Raw genomic sequence first — 23,817 nt, forward strand, 5'->3', positions numbered from 1 at the left:
AATACGAAGACATAAAACCGACATGAATTAGCAAGCACCATTCAGTTTTAATATAGCTAACGCATTTCTCCACTGAGTCTTCTTGTGGAATTTCACCAGAGGATAATTATTTCCATAAATTCCTGATTATATATATGTATTTATGTGGTCTATTCGATCAGTATGTGTTCTGGCTCAACAATTAATGTATTCCATTCATAGAAACGCATACATTTGGTTAGTGTATTATGAAGTATCCATTCACTATAACAATTACAGATCTTTACAAGTGAATGTAATGCTAAAAAAACGATAATGATAGACTTGGCTGCCACCTGCCTAATTCATTCACTTGCATATGGAAGTCTTGGGAGTGTTCGTTCAGTTGAGCCCATTCTGGTCCTGATACTCTGATCGTTTCATTGCATGGGATCATCATTTATATAGATTACTTACTGATTATATACTGTATGTAGGATATTGTGAACTATATAACGAATTGACTCACCACCCTCAATAACAATTGTCTTTATGTAAACCTTACACTGGAAAGTAGCAAAGATTCCCTTAATGCTCACCGTTTTGGATCACGGAGGCTCATATATCTTATGGCTAGTCTAAAGAGCACCTAATATCTGCAAATTGATTTCTGTATAATGGTTTTATACAACTGAATGACCCAATTTGCACTTACTTAGCTTTCCACTACTTCCTGACACCAGATAGAGGGGCTTTCACCATCTTTCATTGTCACATGTCACTCAGACCTACTCACATGCTTCTCAGACCTACCCACATGCCACTCAGACCTACTCACATGCTTCTCAGACCTCCCCATCTTCTGCCTTTCTGGCCTCAGCAAGATGACACTCACACCTCCCTTACATGCCTCTCATACCTCCTCTATACGTCTACATGAAGAGCTAGACCAAGCAGAGGAAGGAGAGAGTACATGCTGCAGAATGCACAGCGTTCTCTCCTCCTCCTGTGGTTGTACTACATTACCTCCCTGCAGTGCGCAGACGGGGTCATGTTATGCGGATGCCAACTGCTCTTATTCAGTCTTATTGTTCGGAAACTGGGATTGTCTCTTTAAATATGATGAGCATGAGTCACTGACTGTGCGTGTTGACATTACCTCTTGAGCTGTGGTGAGCATGAGTGATTGCTAACCTGTCTCATTAAATTAAGGTGGGCTTCTCTCCTGAACTGATTGGACCTTTGGAGATTAAAATCCCCTCCTCTTCTATGCATCTTAGTCAATCTTATAGTTTGCTGTGGACTCCTGCACAGTCTACTCTCTGAGATTCTTCAATTTACCAGTTCCTACTTTAAGTCTGACTCTATTACATTGGCAAACAGCATACATTGACTTCAGAGTCTGTACCTTGGCAAACAAAATTATTACTCCAACTCAGCATTCTGGCACCCAGATTACTTTGAAATCTCTCTGTGACTGCCGTTGTTGTTGCACACTGAGGGCTCTGAGCCCTTCTCAGTTGGCTTAGAGTTTTGCTGCCTCCAGGTGATCAGGAATATTGGTTTATTCTCCATTACCAAGATTGTATCTTGTGAACACTGTTTCTGCTTCTACTATCTGAACTTTGATTATTCTGTGTGACGTACTATAGTGTGCCAGTGTCTCTGGAGCTCTTTAATTCACTACAGCTGTCAGAGATTGCCATTACTAGGGACTTTGTTCTGTGCTTATTAACCAGTAGCAAACTGTGTTTCCTCTGTATATGATATCGGTTACTCTGGATGCTTTCAACATATTCAAATAAACTCACCATTGTTTGAACTTTCCTCCTGCCTCTATCTAGCGTTGAATTACCTTACAATTATAATCTGCTTTAAAACAAAGCAGTTGATAAATCAGATCAGGAGCACAGAACTGGTGACAACAAGTGAAGCCCCAATGGTCCACTGGCGTACGACGAATTTAAGTTTGTTGTCCATTAATATTTATTATTGATTATTTATTATTCTTAATTGTTCACAAATGTGATTTAGTCAATATCCTAACGAATCACATATACCCCCTTCTAAATTTTAAACACTAAGGGCCTGATTCATTAAGGAAAGTAAAGCAAAAAAAAATATATGAGCAACTTTGCACCTTGGCAAAACTGTGTTGCATTGGAGGGGGAGGCAAATTTAAAATGTGACGGCAGATTTATAGCTGGGGTAATATTCTAGATCAACTTTAAATTTCAGTTTAATAATAAAGCTATCAAGTATTTGTGTGCTACATGAAAAACAGCCAGTATTTATAGTATGTGCAAAATAATAAACTAATTTGGACCCCTAGCATTGTAACATGGTTTTGTGCCGGAGAAAACTTACTCATTTTTTTGCCTTACTTTCATTAATGAATCAGGCCCTAGAGACATACTAATTACAATAACAAACTTTTGTACATTAAACTCCATAATATTAATATGCAACATAATATATAAAATAAACATGAGGTTTTTAGTTGGCATTTTGATCACATTGTGAATCCTCGAAATATCCTTTGTAATTTCCGCTGATTTCTTACAAGTGGAATCCTCTTATTTCTTACCAATAACAAAATTCCAACAAGTCTTGGCGGACAGTTTGCAAGTAATAAGGCCTGTTCTAAATACTCAATACCCTCTTTGTGCGGTATAGACATATACAAACTTGGTACACCTAATCTATAGAAGAGTTCATTACCTTTAAGAGGTCTAATATTCTATAATTTTAATAAAAACTCGTAGGTGTCTTAAATAATGTAGGGATCTTATGAACTATAACTTGTACATATTGATCTAAAAATTAAGCTATTGGTTGCTTGATTCCTGAAGGTTGTCTTAGCTAGGAGTCTTTGGTCATCTGGTATTGCTTGGAATTTTTGAAGTTATGTTTTTTAAATATTTTAGCCAAACTATAAGCAATGTTAGCCTAAAAATTAGACTTAATAGACTAAAATTAACCTGCATTTTTTCCAATACTTAACTTTCATATATTATTCTATTTTTGATTAAGTCTAAAAACAAGTTTAAAATTTTTTTTTTTATTTGTGTGTTTTAGGAGAGATATAGAGAAGTATAATACAGAGAAGTTGTTAGAGATTGTATAACATAGGAAATATATAGTCCATTGAATTAAATGATAAGCAAATCTAGGCAATCATGACATCTTATAGTGTAAGCACACATGAAAAAATCTTACAGATATTGGCTTAAGGTTACTAAATATACATTGTAGAGTTAGTAGCTTCAACAATCATGTCACAACACAATGGGCAAGATTTACTAAGCTGCGGGTTTGAAAAAGTGGGGATGTTGCCTATAGCAACCAATCAGATTCTAGCTGTCATTTTGTAGAAGGTACTAAATAAATGAAAGGTAGAATCTGATTGGTTGCCATAGGCAACATCCCCACTTTTTCAAACCCGCAGCTTAGTAAATCTAGCCCAATAACTTTTCAGAATTGCATTGATACGCACTTATTTTAGCATAAGAAGTTAGTAGAAACTGTTATTGATAAACTCATTCCATCAGCCAACTTTTGTGATGACTGTATGCTGATTTAATTGCCTGCTATACTTTGCTGTTTGCAGTAATTCAGAAATAAGTTATTTAGTTTTCAATGCTGTTAAAATTTCAGAAACAGGTGAGTGTTATTCAGATCAGGAAAGTAACATTTTCTAATTCTGAATTGTGCAGATTCATAGGTCGACACATCCAATTCCTGTAAGAATAAGCAACATATATATATATATATATATATATATATATATATATATATATATATATATATATATATATATACTACTGTACATGTAAGACCACCGTATGCTTACAACAAATTAAGTGCTGACTTTAATAAGTAAACCCTTTGTTATCTCTTTATCCCTGGTTATGTACTTCAGAGTAAAAGAAGATATCTGTAGCTTTTCGTTTCAATTTATTTTACAATTGAAGAATAATGATTCCGAATAAATGCAAGCCTTATTAAAAACCATCAACTTTAAATTAGGACTTAAAGAACAGTATAATTCAATCATCATTTAGATAATTATGTAACTACATTTTCAAATAAGGATTTTGTACATATTAGCTTACACTCACACCTTTAAGGAGGGTTATCTTGAAAGAACCTCTTCTAATATATTCTAACCTTCTATCGATTTTCTTCCAATTCTTAGAACTTTATAAATTCTTAACAGAACTGTTAGAGATAATAGCTCAATCTACACTGTGTAACTCTCATGTGAATACAGTTTATTCATATCACCCAAGTAATTATATTCAACAATATTCTAAAATATCATAATAAAATTCTGTAATTTCTCCTATATTAATGTGAAAGGTTGTATTGATATTTTGATAATGTCAATTTATCCAAACCAATATGCATTTAGCGCTATAAAAATTATCAGCAACACTTCCGTAGGTTATTCATCTAAATATATATATATCAATCTTTACATATGCCTAAGGCAAATTCAACCAATCTTCTTTTAATTTGAATATAACTGTATGTAAAGTTGGGGTTATATTTGTACGATACACAAGTTACTCTGTGTAATGTTACTCGCTGCTTCCGTCAAGACTTTCTCACAGACCAAGTTCCTCTTTGTGGTATGTTTCTAACTTTTATCTCACGCTTTGTCTTTCCAGGGAAGTCTTGGAGTGAACATCAAACAGATAAATCAAACATATTAATTCATTGTCTGTTCTCACTTCCTGTGACCAAAACTCTTCTTACGGGATTTCATTTTCAATCCTAAAGACTTCTCAAAGGACAGATGTTACACCAGCCTCGTCCCTGCCTAAGAACCAGTGACTGTTTGGATGTTTTTAATCGATTGAAGTCATTTGGTCTTTTGTTGTTATTTTAGACCAGCTGGTTCTCTTGGTGACAACCAGCGCGGACTCACCGCCGCTGTCCCTTGAGACTTCAAGGTGCATGTTGTGATTTGTTGTGGTAGAAGATGAGACTGGCGGCAGCAACTAATATACAGCCGGACAGCGCCAGTCTTATTGTGTTCTGTACCGTGTAATCTGAGGAGAGGAATACTGAGAAATATTAAGCGGGGTAAAATACAAATAGCGACAAGAACAGAAATTATGGTGGAAAATATTTGATATACAGTATGTATGTGTATATATATATATACACACAGCCTGGCAATCCAAATTTGAAAATGAAAAGAAACTTATTCTATCTAATATTTATCTATCTATCTATCTATCTCATATCTATCTATCTATCTCATATCTATCTATCTCATATCTATCTATCTAATATTTATCTATCTATATATCTATCTCATATCTATCTATCTCATATCTATCTATCTATCTATCTATCTATCTCATATCTATCTATCTAATATTTATCTCTCTATCTCATATCTATCTATCTAATATTTATCTATCTATATATCTATCTCATATCTATCTATCTAATATTTATCTATCTATATATCTATCTCATATCTATCTATCTATCTCATATCTATCTATCTCATATCTATCTATCTCATATCTATCTATCTATCTCATATCTATCTATCTATCTATCTATCTCATATCTATCTATCTATCTATCTATCTATCTATCTCATATCTATCTATCTATCTCATATCTATCTATCTATCTTATATCTATCTATCTATCTCATATCTATCTATCTCATATCTATCTATCTGTCCTATATCTCATTTATCTATCTATCTATTTATCTAATCCATCTCATATTTATCTATATATCTATCTCATATCTATCTATAATATTTTCCAAAGGTGTATTCTGATTCAAACAAAATGTTGAATAATTAAAAGTAAATAATATTTAAAAGAAATATATGCATATTATATTCTGTCCTTATTACACATTGTGCTCTTTTCTCCTTTCACACGGTCAGTGTTGGAAAGTTCCAGAGAAATGTTTGTAAAAACGTGATGGAACCTGGTGTTTCAAGTCAAAATATGATAATGTCTAGTATGTGATTGGACAAGATGAATTTTAAGATGGTCTGCACCCTTGAAGGAAACATTAGAATAACTTTTACTAGAGTATTGCTGCCATCTACCATTGTTTATACTGATCACAAACTGTCCATTTAAGAAGCAGGATATAACAAGAACCAAAAATATATAGCTTGGAGCAGACAGGGGAGACAGAGATATGATAGAAGCGATCATATCATAAAAAAAATATAAAATATAAAAACATAAAATATCATATAAAAAAAATAGAAGAGGCTACCATATATAACAAGGTATAGGAGAGAAGCATTCTATCAATAGGCAATAAATAATCAGGGGTGTGATCATGTGAAAGAGGGGACTTTTTTTTTTTAACTAAGGGTACCCACAGCTTTCTAAGTCACATGGATAAGAAGATTGAAGCTCTGAAAACACCCCCTCCATCCCCAGCATTTCTTATAAGTTTTAGTGCTCAGGCTCGATCATTATGCTGCAAAAGAGGAAGGAAAAGGAGTATATATTGAGGCACTCTGGGATGTTAATTCATATTAAAACATCTATTTTATTGGTATGAATTAAAAAATTCCAACGGTTTCATACAAAGTTGAAAAATAAAAACAAAAGAGTAAACAAAGTGATGAACTGTGTATTGTGATTAAAAATGCATACCAGCTGCAATAGCTTTGTTATCTCACTAATTCCTTATTGATAGACACCTTCATTAGTGTTATATAAATTTATCTCTGCCAGGATTAATAATCTGGAATATTATTTGGACTGTTTTTTTTATATTTATTCAAAATATATATATATATATATCAGTCCAATAAAATCTTTTATTTTGCAACTTTTTATGAAACCGTTGGAATTTTTAATGCATACTGAGAAAATAGATGCTTTTAATAAGATTTAACATCCCGGAGTGCCTCAATATATACTTCTTCCTCTTTTGCATTAATGGTTTAAGTAATTGGGTGCTCCCTTCAGAGAAATAAAGACAAATATTAGTGATATTTCTCTGGATCTATATGAATAACTATTAAATTAGGGGATGTTCTATAATTGAATATCATTAATCTAATATTTTGGTGCGGTTAACTCTTTTTTCCTATACGATCATTATGCCTGAAAGGTTCCTTTCCTCCGACATTATAAGAAAACCCAGAGATCGCGGTGGGAAGTGATCTGTGGGTTTTTTTAACCCCTTCAACGCAGACGACGAATGGGACTCGTCAACACTCTAGGGGTGTCCAACTCGTCCTTAGCACTCAAGGGATTAAAATAACACCAAATGTTTATTATAGATATTTTAATATTATTTTGTACCTAACATCATAGAAGATATATCCGTGTAACCTCTAAAAAGTAGAAAAAAACATAATAAATATTGTACATTTAAACACCACATATTGCAAATATTTACTCTGTTCATGTGTATATGAAACAACATCAGTAAAGGTACTAATTTTAGCATTAAAAATTCTAACACAGTTAAAACTTATTCCTTATACATTTGTACTTACGTGATTCTCCCTTATCCAATGCTGTAAAAGAGAACACATAATTGAAAAAGAAATTAAATACATATTTCTTGTTTTTTAAATATTAAAACTCATTATTTTGAGCAGCATTCACTCTTAACATCTTATATTTTTCAGAATATGATCACGTCCACAACTTAATATGTTAATTTACTGTTGCACTTAGATTCACCGTTATAAAATCCATAAAATATATTACATTTTCTCTGATCATTTCAGATCCCTCACGTCAGCTATTTCGGATGTCATGTTATTCATATATGTCATATGTTAATGTTACTTTTAATAAATTATTACCAAAAAATGGAGCTGTTTTGGACCAGTATCTTAGTTAAATAAATTTAAATAATGATTTTCAAATGACAAAAAACATTCAGACAGAACACACAAAACATTTTTGCTTTAGTAAAAGCTAAAAAAAAAATCACGCTAGTTGAAGGACCCTATACTGTTGGCGCATTACTCACCCTCCATGTTATGGGCATTCATACTACTGATATCATATTACTAATGGTGATGCTGGATCACACTTTACCTCATGCAACACCCCTGATGTTTTTTGGAAACGTTTAGTGGTTATGGCATAAGAAGGATGAATCGTGGTGACAACTATTCTCTGAAGGGTTATATGACGCCTCTGGCTAGCTACACACCTTGTATTATGGCCAACCTGTAGTTTTCTTGAAATTGGCTCTTAATTGATAGCGGTCGTTTGGCCAGTTCCCCTGTGCGCTCGCACAGGTTACCCGGTCTCTGTGAGACCCAGATGATTACTTCTGCAGAATAAAGTTTGTTTCTGTTTATTTAGTTTTTGCATTGTGCCTCTTTATTAAATGTTAGAAATAACAAACTAATTAATATAGGTACATCAACCAGAACACAAGTAATTAGATGCACCCCCAACAATAAAAAGTTACAAGGAGAAACAAGAGGCTGAAATTTAAAATATAGTAATGTGTACTTGGTGTTGATAGCTTATACAAAGAATGGTGACTTGTTGAAGTGTTTATAAGATTAAAATCTACCTAAGAGGACAACTACTCACTATAAGGAGATATGAATATGACGTGACCTGGCCAACCTGTGGCTCTCCAGGTGTTGTGAAACTACAAGTCCCAGTGTTATAAATTGAATGAAACTTAGATGAATTAAAGTAATCAATATACAGTATATGGATGTGCTTATGCTTTAAATAATTAGTACAAGTTAATATCCTGCAGGGAAAATATTCTGTTCAACTGATACCTTACAAAGAAAAGAGTTTAAGGCACATTGTTGCGAGTGATTGTACCAAATTAAGAGAGAACTAGATGTATTGTGGATGCCTGCAAGGTCAAACACTGTATAGGGGAGGGGAGTCCTAGTACAGGGTGTGCTACTAAAATCTGCCAAGTAACAATAAAGCTATAAAAGACTGTGTAAATGCATTATTTGCTGTTCATATTCTTGCTAGAGTGCTGCACCCATGCATGCCTGAATAAAGGAGCTCACATTGGGATCTTTGGCTTATGATTTTTGACTTCATAATGCTTGACAAAATCCTAGCTATAAAACCAGTATACCCTGCCAGCTATTGGCCAGGACTAGGCACTCTTTGAGACCTTTCCAAATTTTCCCCTTGAGAATACATCTAGAAAGACCAAACTTTATCAAATTTACATTTTTTACTAGTACAAGTGAATCGCTCATGACCTAACAATTAACCGACATTAAAGAACTAGTAGCGCCATTTGCCACCCAGCTTCTAGCGATAATAAATTTAGCAAGAGTCATTCGGTTAAAGACAAATCGGAGTTTAGATTTAGGTCAGGCGAAACAAACCCATACACGACTGTTTTACGTATAGCATTTCCCACAGAATTCTAAAATATTCACTGTTTGGGACAATCCCATATCAAATGTCAGAAAGAACCTTCATCATTCCCCCATTTTTGCCATGTTGAATTATTTCTCATTTTTAGATTAAAAAGTTTACTACGGGTAAATACAAACTACGAAGTATATAAAAATGATTTTGGAATCTAATACAGTTACCATATTAGTACATCTCAGTATGAATTTCCAGACTTCATTGAAAACACAATCCAACGTGGATCTGACGTGGCAGACGATAGTAGTCTAGCATAGAGTTTGGAGATTACTTGAGGCCAATCTGTTTTTTTGAAGACTGATTTTGAGAGGACAACAACAAACTGAAGGTCCATTATTAGTAAATTGTTCCAGTAGGGTTTGTCGCATAATGTAAATATAAACAAAACGTTCCTTTTTACAAATTAAATTAATTCCAAAGTTGCCCAAACAATTTGAAAATATTATTACTATATAGCTACTCAAATGTAGAAATATCAAATTTTTCTTTTATTCAATATAAATAGTTCTTTAAGGTTCGTATTGTCCCACAAAGGAGTATAGGGTCAATACATACCGGATTCGCCCAACATCCTATGAACCAGTTTCTAGGATTCAACGGCTGGAGAATGAATTGACGTCACACCTTCCAAACAGTCTCCTCTAGGTTGGTATAATCAGCTCAATCTTTACCATGCTTCAGTGTAGACTTTAATATGAGCTACCATTCCCGACTCCGGGCAACCTCTCTCCTCCAAGATAATCGTAGATAGGGCCTCAAACTTCTGAAACACGCACCTGCAAAATTCTATAGCCTTCCAAGGAGTATCCGTGGGGGCCTCAGTTTATGGAGCTGCAGGGACCCAACAGCCTCTATGAAGTCTTCTTTAGCTACCGGGGAAATTCAACATCTCCAACTACACTTCGGTTTGTATGGCCGACATGACTTGGAAAAAATACATTTAGAACGTTCCTAAAGGTCAGGAAAGTGTAAAGTTTAACTGTTTAGGGTCAGAATGAAATTCAAAATTATTATCTCCTAAATTAGGGATGTGTCAGTATCGTTTTTGCCCTCCGTCGTTAGTGCCGAAGACACTAACGACGGAGGGCACAAGGTCACAGGCTAAGACAAGAACTGAGACTTATTCGGATTAGACATGTAGGTTTCCCACCTTTTTCTTTCATGGTAGTCATTTACATTTAGGTTTCTGGGTTGATATTCATGATAAGAGGATTTTTACTCACCGTAAAATCAGTTTCTCTTACTACACTGGGGGACACTGCGTTACCTTGGGGTATAGTAGGTGGGTCTGGCGTTAGGCACTTATAAACTTGTTTGTTCCCCTGACTCCTCCCCCACTATGCCCCTCCTCTGTAGCTGACTTCAGTTTTGTATAATCAAGCCAGGAAGAGAGAAGAAGCAATTTAGAAAGCAACACCAAAGATAGCACTACTTTCAGAGCAAGGGAGGGCGCGCAGTGTCCCCCAGTGTAGTAAGAGAAATTGATTTTACGGTGAGTAAAAATCCTCTTTTCTCTGTCCTACCACTGGGGGACACTGCGTTACCTTGGGGAGCTACCAAAGCTGTGTCCAAGGGCGGGAATGCTTTGGAACGGCTGTGCGCAATGTTTTGTGTTCAAAACCCTGCATTTGTGAATGCAAAGGCATGCAACAAAGAAACAATATGCAGCAGAAACAGACGCTGCCACTCTGTACAACTGCGCCATTGAATGACGCTTTTGTGGCGTACAAAAAGCTGCAACCCTCCTGGAAAGTGCACTGTAAGAGTCACTGGAACCTGCAGAGGGGTACAGACAGAATGTTGGTCGTGATGCAGTGGCAAGAGACCACCTAGACCCTGTCCCCCCTACGCTCTTTAGCGTTAGAGAGGCTAAATGGGCATTAAATTCCTAACAGGAACTGTGCGAACAAGAGCACAAACTATCTCCCGTCGGAGAAACGTTACACAAAAAGAAGAGGCACAAGAACGATGAACTACAATATCTGTGTCAGTGGAATGCAGGCACTAATGGTCATAACCAATTATGTCTCGAACCGCCGCTAACTTTCTGATAAAGGAAATGAGGAAGAGCCATACACACTCTCGCCCCAGATCCCCTACGAGATGTGACATCCAAGAGAACAGCCTGCATTGAGCCAACAACTCAATCCACTCAATGATATACAAAGGATCACCATATACACTGATGCAACAGCTTAAGTCACTCAGCGATATCTAAGGGAGCACTGATATAGTGCTTAAACCATTCAGAGATAAACAAGGGAGCACTCATTTCATGAGCAAACAGCTTAACTAACTCAGCGATATCTGAGGGAGCACTCATATAGAGAGCTAACAACGTAAGCCCGACATATATACCAGGAAGCACTCAAACCATGAGCTAACGGCTTAACTAATTCAGAGTCACCGGAGGCCAAAGCAAGCCCCCTGATGACGAGAACTAGACTCCCTGGAAATCTACAACCAACCAAAGGTGGGCTGAGCATAAAGAAACCACTTAAGCAAAACAACCTTCCGCTGAGCTAGACAGAGAGCCACGGAAGCTGCACGCTGAAAGAAGAAGGGCGTAGACCCCATAGAAGCCAGCTGGTAAAGACAACTCTTTAAAAGATTCCTGACGTGTGAAATTCCAGAAATTTACACCATCGAATATGATTTCTAGCCCAAAGAAAACAGCCGAGAAAGAATCTCTACCGCTGAATTGAAGGTAGCAACCATATCCTTGTAAGGATTCTCTAGCCGAAAAGGTTAGCCTTCCGATGCCACAGCGTCAAACCAGACGATGAAAACAAAAAGAGCCGAACTACGAGATGAGGCCGCTCTGAACAACGGGAAAAGAGGGACGGCAACACAAGTCCCCTAAAACAGTAGAATACTGCTCTGCGAGACATACGGCGGACCACCAGACTAGCTGGGATGCGCCCCCTCCTAGAAACTCTTGAATTCCCACGAGTAAATAGGAGCTGTGAATCACCTCCTAAGTTCTAGGGAGACCAGACTTGGCTATGGACAAATCCACCTGAGGGTCATTAGATTGAGAGCCGATAGAGAAAACAGGTTAACATGTGAAAAGAACCTGGGCTCCCTCTTAGAGAGCCCTATGACCTAACCAGGAGAGTACAAAGGTATTACCCTGAGGTGACCCACTCTACCTGTTAAAGGATTGATTGCTAAGGCATTCGGCCCTCAATAACAATAATAATAATAAGTTGGTCTAGCTTGGCCCATAGGATGGCACAAGGAACACCCCTCCGACCATACACAGGTCGACCCCTATCCTGCATTAGGATACGGGAATTGCATGAGTGCTACAAATATGCAACAGCACTGCATTCTGAGACTGAATCTCTACAGGTTTTCTGACCCTCTGTCCAAGAAGAACAACTGCCTCACTAATAAAAACAATGTGACTAAGCACCACCCGAAAGGTAAATTAGTGAATTAAGGCAAAGGGGTGTTATGCACGTTCAAAGCCCTAAAATCAGCCTTCCTTGATAAGAATCTCCCTGTTGAGACATGGGAGATGTTACGAACAAGGAGAGCCAAGGATACAAGTAGAAACTTCGTATCCTATTTTGCAAAACAGAAACTCCTGATACTGAAAGGAAATTCTGCCAGGAGCAATTTGGAACTGTGTAGAAAAGAGATGAGCGTGTTCTTCGGTAGTAAGCTACTGAAAACCCCGAACTAGAAGATAAGGCATAAGCCAACGCTTATAATGTGGTAGAATAAACGAAGAGCTGGGTAGGCTCAAAGTCATCACCTGTGAACCCAATATTGCAACCCTGCTTCTTGCCGAGAGGCTGCAAGTATAATGTTCTGGCTGAAAACGTCTAGCTGAAAGCTTAGCGTTGGGTGCAATAAATAACTTCCACCTTCGGGGAATGTCCACAAATCAAAGGATGTTTACCTGATTTCCACAGCACATAAACTATAACCACCCCTATAAGGCTAAGCCTGACTCGGAATGTGGCACCCTGACCTCAAATCAACAGAGAGGATCAACGGATGGAACACGTAAACATCATGGCCTGGTGTCGCTGACATAAAACAAAGAAAGCACACCTACCGCCAGAAGCCTTTGGATACTCATTTGTAATAGTACAAATTGAGAGTTCCAATATTGGAACAAAGTGCTGTAAGCATGAGGCTAACTATAAGTATCATAGCTGAATAGCTGTATGCCTACCAGCTATGATGCTGTTGGTTGAATACAAACCACCCCATTAACCCTTAATGAGAATAAAGGCTAGAGCACTTCTGTCCGAGAGCCGCTAGATAAAACCCGTTACCAGCCCCTGCTCTGCGTAGGAGGACTTCTTTGTCTGCTGCCGCTGGGGACAGCAGAACAAGAGAACAGAGGAGCCACAGGATTTTCACCAACAGGGACCTCCCTTGTATTGACTTGTATTGTATTGTATTGAGAGTTATGGGAGGTGAAAAACAGCCAGTCTAATACTGTCTACCTGGTCTTTGACAAAAGACAGACACCGAGTCTAATATATGATTACTAGTGTAATCAGCAAGAACATTCCTCTTGATAGTAAAACAAGATGGAAATAGACATCCTCTGGTGAGGAATGAACAACATCCTTATTCTGACTGTGGCAACAGTCCAAGATAAAATCCTCTCCATCTGTGGAAGATGGTGAACAACAGCATCTTTGTCCAAATGGTTTTATACCTGAACAGCGTAATGCCGCTTCTGTGTTAGCGGACAGATATAAGCTTTGTGGGTGCTTAACCAGCACAGTGTAAACGTGTGTAGAAGCATGAAAAGGGGATACTCACTAACCACTTCAAACTTAAAAATCACCTTCATGTGTTCGGCCACCAGAAGCGACAGTGATTTAGGCCAGACCTGTTTCTGCTAAACAGCTGACACCGAAATGGGAGCACCCTGTTTGTAGACCCGAGCCCCGCAGTCCGTGCCGAGGCATTCTGGCTAAGCTGTGCAAAAGATAATTTAAAAATTACATTTCGCACATATATAATGTCACTCCTATTTCCCAGTTGATCCATTAGAAAACATAAGGAAATGGTAGGCAAAGTAACAGGTTATAACATTGTCTAACAATTAAATTGAAGACACATATACATATAAATATATATATATATATATATAAATACATATCTATATCTATATCTATATCTATATATACACACACATTTTTTGAGTATGCTAACCAGCGAGTATTCTACTCCTGGAAGACTCACCTATTGTAACCTGATACAACAGCAAGAAAAAAAAAAAGACAGAATAAATCTGTTCTCTTTTTTAAACAGGATATATATATATATATATATATATATATATATATATATATATATATATGTGTGCTATTAGGATTTACGCACACATATACACAATGCAATACAGACCAACCCGCCTACCACGGGATAACACTGTATATTATTTTTGTGCCACATAAATAATGCTGAGAATGTAAAACAGCGTGTTTATTACCCCTCAGGTAATTCCTCAGACATAACGCATATTTGGAAAACTGTATAAAAGTTAACCACAATACTTAGGAACACAGGCTATACGTAGCATAAGGGATTGTGTATATACACGGAACTCCCTTTACGAGACTTATGGAAAAAGTCCATCCACAGTCACCATATGGTATATAATACAGCTATGTATTCCCATATTAATGTACATCTGCCCAAAAAGCAAAATATGTCACAGGAGGATAGGAAACTACCATATTGTCTAATATGTAATCCTATAATATATACAGCAGTCATAGGGTCCTGAAATAAAGGTCCTGACTGTGTGGCAAACAGGCTGACAATCGTTTAAAAACAGAATTAAAAACGATACTACATTACCCAGTGATGAGAGGCAAAAGTCTGGAACAGCATGCACTGATGTGTGTGTGCTCCGGATCCAAGATGGCCACCGTTCGCGCCATTAGGGAGAGAGAGAGAGGGGAAGGTGCGGTCTCACGGACTTCATCGCATCTACAGAACGCGATGCCTGTCCTTTTTCCCCCACTGCTCGTTATCTAGGGGCGGAGGAGGGGGGGGAGGCTGCCGGCAAGTCTGCGGGCAGGGAGAAGAGGCAGAGACACCCTCACTCCCGCCCGCATGATTAAACGTGGCCGCAGCCGTCTATAAGGCCGTTAACAAACATAAATGGCCCCTTTGCTCGTTGTTTTCTAGGGGTAGACTGCCGGCAGAGGTGCAAGGGAAGCGTGCTGCTTACCTGCGCTGGAACTCAGGAGTGAAGAAATCCCGGAGACTTTCACTCCTCTGGGTCTTGGCATGGAGTCCAGCGCTGCACCTGAAAAAAGATATAAAAATAAAAACAGGAAAACCTAATGCTAAACTAAGTATAGGCAGGAGCCTATACAGAAGTGACCTTTCTCCAGAAGGCACTTACAACAACTGAAGTCAGCTACAGAGGAGGGGCATAGTGTGGAGAGAAGTCAGGGGAACAAACAAGTTTATAAGTGCCTAACTCCAGTCCCACCTACTATACCCCAAGGTAACGCAGTGTCCCCCAGTGGTAGGACAGAGAAATATCTGTGATTGTATTAAATATGTATTCATTGGCCTTGTGGTTGAAATAATCAAGTTGCTTTAAGGGCTTGTTTTATTCCCAATGTAATAAGATATGTTAAGATGTTTATTCATGACGTGAATAAGGTTCAATTGTTTTCTTTCATCCTGTTTCATACAAATCATGTTGACGTATATCGGGAAACACATCGGGATTCATAAAGAAACTGGACTATTCCAAGGATATTATTCACATTTCTAGATGTGTTTAGATGTGCGATATTGTTCCAATGATAATCTTTATAATGTGAAGAACTCTCTAAATCTGTCAGGTGTATCATTGTCTATAAAGTTATACAAATCCAAGCCTCACTTTGGAAACCAGATGTGGTAATTAGAATAGGATATGGAGTGAGTATAAAGATCTGGTAGTTGTGATACAGTGTTAGCCTTGAGAAGTCGAAACGAGTTGGATTCACATCACTGGTCTGTCCCTTTGTTCCTACGTTCTGTACATTGTACAAACTATGGGTACGAGTCCAACTATGTGTTCATTTTATTGTTAGGAGTTTTGTATTTTTAATTAAATTTTAATTCACAAGATTTTTCCCTCAGTGTGTTTGTTTACATTTCCCAAAATCCCGTGTTTGTTCGGCAAGTTGGGGGATGCAGATGTGAAAATAGAATATAACAGAAGTTGTCATTGAGAGACGCCTATATACTCCTCAATGTTTGTAAGCATATACCCTTAGGGGTTGGTATGCATGGGAAGCACTGTGGACCAGTGGAGATATAAGGACTGTTATTTGCATCTGTGGGGGTCTTTGTTCGAAATTTTGAATCAAAGTGATGTACTATACACTATGTATATTTTTTTGTGCGTTTGGATTGTAGGACATTTGATCCTGAATAGCGGTCAAATAGAAGATTGATTCAGGATTAGTCACTTCATCTGTTATTAACCCTATGTACAGGAAGGGGAGCGCAAGTGTACGCATTACATATTTTTTGTGTCGTAGTATTTTAGTATATATAGTGGATATTTGACGCGGAGCCACGGCAAGGATTTGGAGAGTGGATGGACTGGCAGATGTGAAGCTGTGAGAAAGGGTAGATGGTTGAGGGGAATGCAGGATAGGAGGAGATTGCAGTAGTCAAGGTGGGAGGTGATGAGAGCAAATGAGAATTTTGGTAGCGTCTCTGGTACGATAAAAAAAGAAAAAAACTTTGCCATCTTTGCCTTATCTGTTAGAACCAGGGAGAAAATACAGCACTCTTATGTTTGGCAAGTACAGCTCTACTGACCCAGTCCCACTGGTAACTAAATGAAACCCCAGATTTGTCCATCTTTAAGACAGTCTTGTCCTGAACACAAATATCTGCCACATTTTCGGCAAACAAGCATCGTCCATGGACTTTTCTCCAAATGAGGAAACGCTCAGTGTCTAATTATTCTCTATAGGTTAAATGTTTAACATGAATATACGGCGGCTATAGATAGTATTCGAGACCTTTGACATTTTCCATGTTTACATCACTGAACCAAATGGCTTTATACAGGAATTGTTACCACTGACCAACACAAAATACTTTACGAGCAACTTGTGTTATTATATTGCATCCAGGTTTAGGACTTCCCGCATCTTCTACCCATTGCTTAATCCACGATTGAAGCACTTACCCTCAAACCCAGCACTATGGCGTCTCACGTTCAGCCATCTGCCGGGACATGCAAGCTCAGAGGCCTACAAGCCAATAATATTACTACATCACACATTCTGTGAAACTCCATATTTTATTTTACAAAGGGGAACTTCTACGGCAAAGTCCATAAAATACGGAATTATATTTGAATCCAAAATGACTATCATACATGTTTAACATGAAATTGTAACTTTCCACCCATATAAAATCGCTGTCTCACAGCAGCCGATGGTCAAAGCGCGATTCAAACAGACGCATAATGTTAGGTCCATAGTGCCGCTAAGCTGGATCGCGGGGAAGGAGAAGTGCAGATATCACAGATTGAGCAGCTTCTCGTTGAGAGCTATCTGAGCCTGGGTCAGGTTGGCCAAGTAAGTGACCATCAGCAGATCCTGGAGGGAGAGAGAGAGAAGACAAATTGTGAGGATCATCACACAAAATTAACAAACAAGCACATCCTTGTATCGTGTTTAATAAGCCCCAAAAAAAAGGTTTACAGCAAAGACAGATACTTACATTAATATTACTATTCAGCATGGCCTCAAAGTCCTCTGGGTCTATCTTGGGCACTTTGTTCACCAGATCCATTAGGAAACGGCCCACGGTATTGTCTGCGGAGACTTTACCGGACTGAAAAGAAGAACAAACAGGTAAGAAGTGGAAAGGAAAACATTACACAGACACGGTAACAGACAAATAAGGTAGTAAGACACACTGATAATTCTGGGGCACTTCCTGATATTCTTACAAGGGTAATGTCTTTATCCACCCAAAGGGGCTTTAAAAGGGAAATTAATCTCCGAAAAATGTAAGAATAATATTAAAATTTCAACTGTAACATTGTGGAAAAGAGGGAAGTAGTGGACTCTTCTCCACTTCTCAAAAGATCGCTGTATATCACAGCTTAGTAAATGAACGCCATAAAATAAATAGGGGTGATATTAGATCACCCATACAAAGCATCAGTGCTCACGGATCTTTAGGGTGAGCGTACAAGGAGATGAGCATGTCTGCAGCAACAGATCACTTATTACACTAGATAAATAATGCAGAGTGAAAAAGGGCTGGATTGGCTCACTCACATATTACTGCAAACAAAAAAAAAAAATCTAAAAATTGCCCATATAAAATAGATTAAGAAAAATCAACCACCTCCCTAGCTATGCCAGATAAGAAACCATTCATTAAATGACAGAACCCCGCACTCACCAGAACATCCTCTGCGTATTGTAGCACTGTGTTCAGAGAATCCAGGGTGGAATTGGCAGCAGATCCCACTTGTTGAAGGTCACTGGTCAACCCGATGGAGCGATTGGGGTTGAAGCAGGTTTTTGTAATTAAGTCGACTGAAGAGGGAGGGAGAGAGAGAGAGAGAGAAACAGGATTTTATTTTTTTTATCATAATGAGCAATAAAAGTGCTCGGTAATGCAAATAAAGGTCAATATAAATGTACTTTGACTGTCAGCAGCTGTATAATAAAATAATCGGATTCTATTCCATTAAGGCTTGCAGTACCCACAAACGGCCACAAGATGGCGGCCATGTGTAACTTTTTATTAAGCATTACTAGATGCATCATTTATTTATATAGCGCCAACATATTCCGTAGCACTTTACAATTGGGGACAGACATAATAAACTAATAAACAAACTGGGTAAAACAGACAAAGAGGTGAGAAGGCCCTGCTCGCAAGCTTACAATCTATTGGATGCATTAATTCACCTTTAACTTCAAGTTGTATGGTAAAGTAATAGGATACTGGCATATTATATCCAGCAACAGTTGAAGGCACTAAGACATTAGACCAGGCCTGTCCAACCTGCGGCCCTCCAGGTGTTGTGAAACTACAAGTCCCAGCATGCTTTGCCAGTAGACAACTTGTTGATAGCTGGAAGGGCATGCTGAGACTTGTAGTTTCACAACATCTGGAGGGCCGCAGGTTGGACAGGCCTGCATTAGACAGACAACATTTATGCTGGAAATGGCTTTTGCTTTTAATATACCAGACAACCCCCCACCCCACCTTCCCATAGTCCCGCTGGCCCCCTTACCTCCAATCCGCTCGGTGTCGTAATAAATGTACTGTACGGTGAGCGGAGTGAACATCACTCCCATGGTTTTCCCGGGGATGCCCATCGGGGTGCTGCAAGAGAATAAAACATCCCCAAAAATTAGTGATGATCAGTAAATAATACAGTAGTATGTTAAGAAACGTTATGTGTCCGATTTTAATAGTAAATGTGATATCTATACACACGTCACAAAGATATACTGGGTGTAACTACTTTGGGTAGAGCAAGATTGGCCAAGCTGAATGGATAGATTGCCCACGTGGCTCGTAACGATATACAGCTAGAAGTCTCCTTATCAGATTTGGACACACGCCCTGAAATATCTACTGAAGACGTGTGTGTGTTTCTTTATTGAGAAGTCATATGTCCTGTATTTTGCAAACCACACCCTTTAAGACTGGCGGATTTGTAGAAGGATGAATTCTATTGAAACTAGAAAATAATCAAGGACTTCATCATCATCACCATCTACTTATATAGCGCCACTAATTCCACAGCGCTGTACAGAGAACTCACTCACATCAGTCCCTGCCCCATTGGAGCTTACAGTCTAAAATTCAGTAACATACACAGAGACTAGGGTCAATTTAATAGCAGCCAATTAACCTACTAATGTGTATTTGGACTTGCTAGTGTCTGATAAGAAATAGTTTTAGAGATGGAAAGAACACAACAGATTTAGATTCCATGTACCTTGCTGTCGCTGTCTTGGAAGTAAAAACTGTGCATGTAAAGAAATATATATGTGTGTTTTTGAGTCATTACATTGGAGGGGGGTGAATAAGTCGAAGTCGTTCAAATGAGGAAGTGGAATATTTCATTTGCTAATAAAGCACTCACTATATTTCTACTTTAGATTACAAGCTTCAATGCAATAAAGGGAGAACATTGTTGAAAAATTAGTAGCAAGGTATTTCCTAATGTATTAGAGGTGTGGAGGGTAGATGGAACAGAGCAATGTTCTGCATATCTCTAGAGAGGTCAGTAATGTAATAATCTGCAGAATATATCACTATGTATCTGTCAGGGGGTAGATGGGACAGAGTAATGTTCTGCAGATCTCTAGAGAGGTCAGTAATGTAATAATCTGCAGAATATATCACTATGTATCTGTCAGGGGGTAGATGAAACAGAGCAATGTTCTGCAGATCTCTAGAGAGGTCAGTAATGTAATAATCTGCAGAATATATCACTATGTATCTGTCAGGGGGTAGATGGGACAGAGCAATGTTCTGCAGATCTCTAGAGAGGTTAGTAATGTAATAATCTGCAGAATATATCACTATGTACCTGTCAGGGAGTAGATGGAACAGAGCAATGTTCTGCAGATCTCTAGAGAGGTCAGTAATGTAATAATCTGCAGAATATATCACTATGTATCTGTCAGGGAGTAGATGGAACAGAGCAATGTTCTGCAGATCTCTAGAGAGGTCAGTGATGTAATAATCTGTTCTTACCTGATATACGCTTTGATATTCATGCGGCCCCCTTGCAGACTGGTGTCCACGGTCATATGAATGGGGTTTGTGGCTTCACGGCTGTAATACTCATGGATCAGTACGGAGTGCTCTGTGATGTCATTCCCTGTGGCATACCTGCAATAATAAAGCCTCGTCATACCGGACAGTCTCCGTGCAACGACACAAGTTGCACTAATACACAATGAAGTGATGATATCTGAACTCGCTGATTACAAGCGACGCCTTGAGAACTGTTTATAAAGATTATTTAAAGGGCTTCATTATATATATTATACTAGCAAGAGACGGAAAGTTCATCTTACCAGCCCAGGATCTGTTCCGTCGAGGACACCTTCTTGTGTAGCTCGTACATATTCTTGGCAAATTCCATGTCCACGGCCACCTGTATAATCAACAGAATAGAACTCGGCGTTATCTATATCCAATTTGGTTTAAAAACGTACACAAAAAAATGCAACAGAAAATACAGGAATCTGCTTCCAAGGACAATTTGCGAGTAGAGGACTATAGAGGAACACATACCTCATCCTCCGACTCGTTGTGGGGGACAGAGAAGCAGTTGGTGACGTCTACAGAGTGTTTGTCGACCGTTCCTGCAACAGAAAAAAAAAATGTCAGAGTCATGACCCTGCTCAAAACACGTTGCGGTGAAGGACATCTCCCATCAGCCATTGCATGTACACACATTTTACCAGTGACACACAATTTCCTATACTCCCGGGACATCACCAAGCTGGACCTTCTGAAACTAAATGTCACATTCACCATAATTTGGCAAATATGTCTGTGCCTTAAACCATTTAATGAAAGTAACATGTTCGATGCATATCCTATGAAGGACATTTCCATTGTCTCAAGAACCCCTAAAAATAATGTTTTGGTTTTCTTTAAAGAATGTGCATCGGCTGCTGCAACTCATCCTCTCCTAGTCTGAACCTCGTCTTATTGTGACGTGCGCTTCACCTATGTGCAGCTGTGTTTTACCAAGTAGGTAACAGGAATTTGTTATATTTCTCTAACCTGTGTTGGGCTGCTAACCTAGCCTAGGACCAGTAAATGTTCTGTTGCTATAAATCAGCCGCCCAGGTAGCACAGATGTAGCTTGTTTGTATTCTTCCCGACTATGCTGCAAATGTCGCAGTTTAGTAAATATACCCCTAAGTGCTTTATCTCACAATAAGTTAACTTCAGCTGCTATTGCACTTCTATTTCACTGTCCTGGACCTTTTCCAAATAAGCCCGTCGAATCTAGTCCTCTCTACATCTACCAGACCTCTTCATCAGGGGGAGCCCCACTATGCCCCATGTACTCATTTTGTCTCTCCTTACCCTCCATCTATAGAATGTAAGCTCTCACTGGCCCTCTCAGGGTCCTGTAACCCACGCCTCACGTCCGCATACTCTCAGTCCTCCTCTCTGTCCCTGTTTAGTCTTATGCTGAATAGTTTCTGTATGCCATGCAATTTGTTCGGCTGCTTGCATCCCTATAACTATTATTCTGCTTATCTGCAATTATGTCATTTTGTAGTATGTTCTACCCTCCTACCTACGGTGCTGCGGAAGCCTTGTGTCACCTTATAAATAAAAGATAATTACAAAAGTAGAACCAAACATTTCAGCCATGTTTAGCCAGTGAATGAAGGTTCCCTACTGAAAACATCTGGAACAGGACATTCAACGTGCACAGGGTGTTTGCACAGGTAAATAATCCATATAATGAACTGGGCATTAACCTGTAGACACCACAAGGCACTGAGACATCCTACAAAACAATACAATGGGGGACGTGCTCAGTACTGACTGAACAGGGAACATACCGGAGCCCCCTGCACACAAACACAGGTATATTAGATGGCCGCCTCTACGCCCTTCACTATCACACAACATACATCTGACACATATTATACTGGGCCCCTGGTGATATATCTGGGACCTCACACACAAAATGGAGTAAAACACATTTACTGGGCAATTCAAGGGCCCTATATACACCACATAGACAACACTGGGGCTGTATACATAACACAATAAAGGATACACATGGGCCACTGGCTATATACCGGGGCCACACATGTACAATACAGGACAGCCCAATACATATTATATGGGGACACTACACAACATACAGGATTCATCAGCTGGGCCCCTGGCATTATACTGGGGCCCCAGATACAGTAAACCAGGCCTGGCAGCCCTGAAACTCTCAGGGTGTTTTGTGAAACTACAACTCCCAGCATGCTTTGCCGGTAGATAGCCAGCCACTGCTGACAAGGCATGCTGGGAGTGGTAGTTTCACAGCACCTGGAGAGTCACACGTTAGCCACACATACAGGACACACAGCACATCAGCCCCATGGCTCTATGCTGGGGCCACACACTAGGGTGGGCCCCTGGCTCTATGCTGGGGCCACACAACACACGCGGTACAGAGGATAAGGGCAGCCGGCGGCCCCGCTACTCACCCAGCAGAGTCCCGATCACACGGGCGGCGCCCTCGTTCCTCCGCTCATAGCTGTCCACGATGGAGGCCAGAACCACGGGGTGAACCTTGACCACGGGGCCGTGCAGAGTCACCGAGCTGCTGGATGAAGCCGGAGCTGCCATCTTGCTGTGGTCACCAAGAGGGAGAGAGGGGGCGGGGCGTAGGCGCCTGTGCAACATCCGCCCGGCGGAGGGGGTGGGACTTTCGGG

The 23,817-nt window shown here is 39.1% G+C and overlaps 1 protein-coding gene across 1 annotated transcript; it reads right to left on the minus strand.

Moving 5' to 3' along the window:
- Positions 1-17,643: 17,643 nt before the first annotated feature.
- On the minus strand, positions 17,644-23,779 carry EIF3F (eukaryotic translation initiation factor 3 subunit F). The gene is made up of 8 exons (XM_075193650.1): positions 23,589-23,779; positions 21,649-21,719; positions 21,429-21,508; positions 21,103-21,240; positions 19,625-19,716; positions 18,781-18,917; positions 18,088-18,201; positions 17,644-17,963 (listed from the first exon to the last, which is right to left on the minus strand). Exons 1-8 carry the CDS (start codon positions 23,728-23,730, stop codon positions 17,886-17,888), a joined length of 852 nt encoding a protein of 283 aa, XP_075049751.1. The 5' UTR covers positions 23,731-23,779; the 3' UTR covers positions 17,644-17,885.
- Positions 23,780-23,817: the final 38 nt, after the last annotated feature.

The sequence above is a fragment of the Mixophyes fleayi genome, chromosome 12, assembly GCF_038048845.1.
Source record: "Mixophyes fleayi isolate aMixFle1 chromosome 12, aMixFle1.hap1, whole genome shotgun sequence".
Classification (NCBI taxonomy): Eukaryota; Metazoa; Chordata; class Amphibia; order Anura; family Limnodynastidae; genus Mixophyes; species Mixophyes fleayi.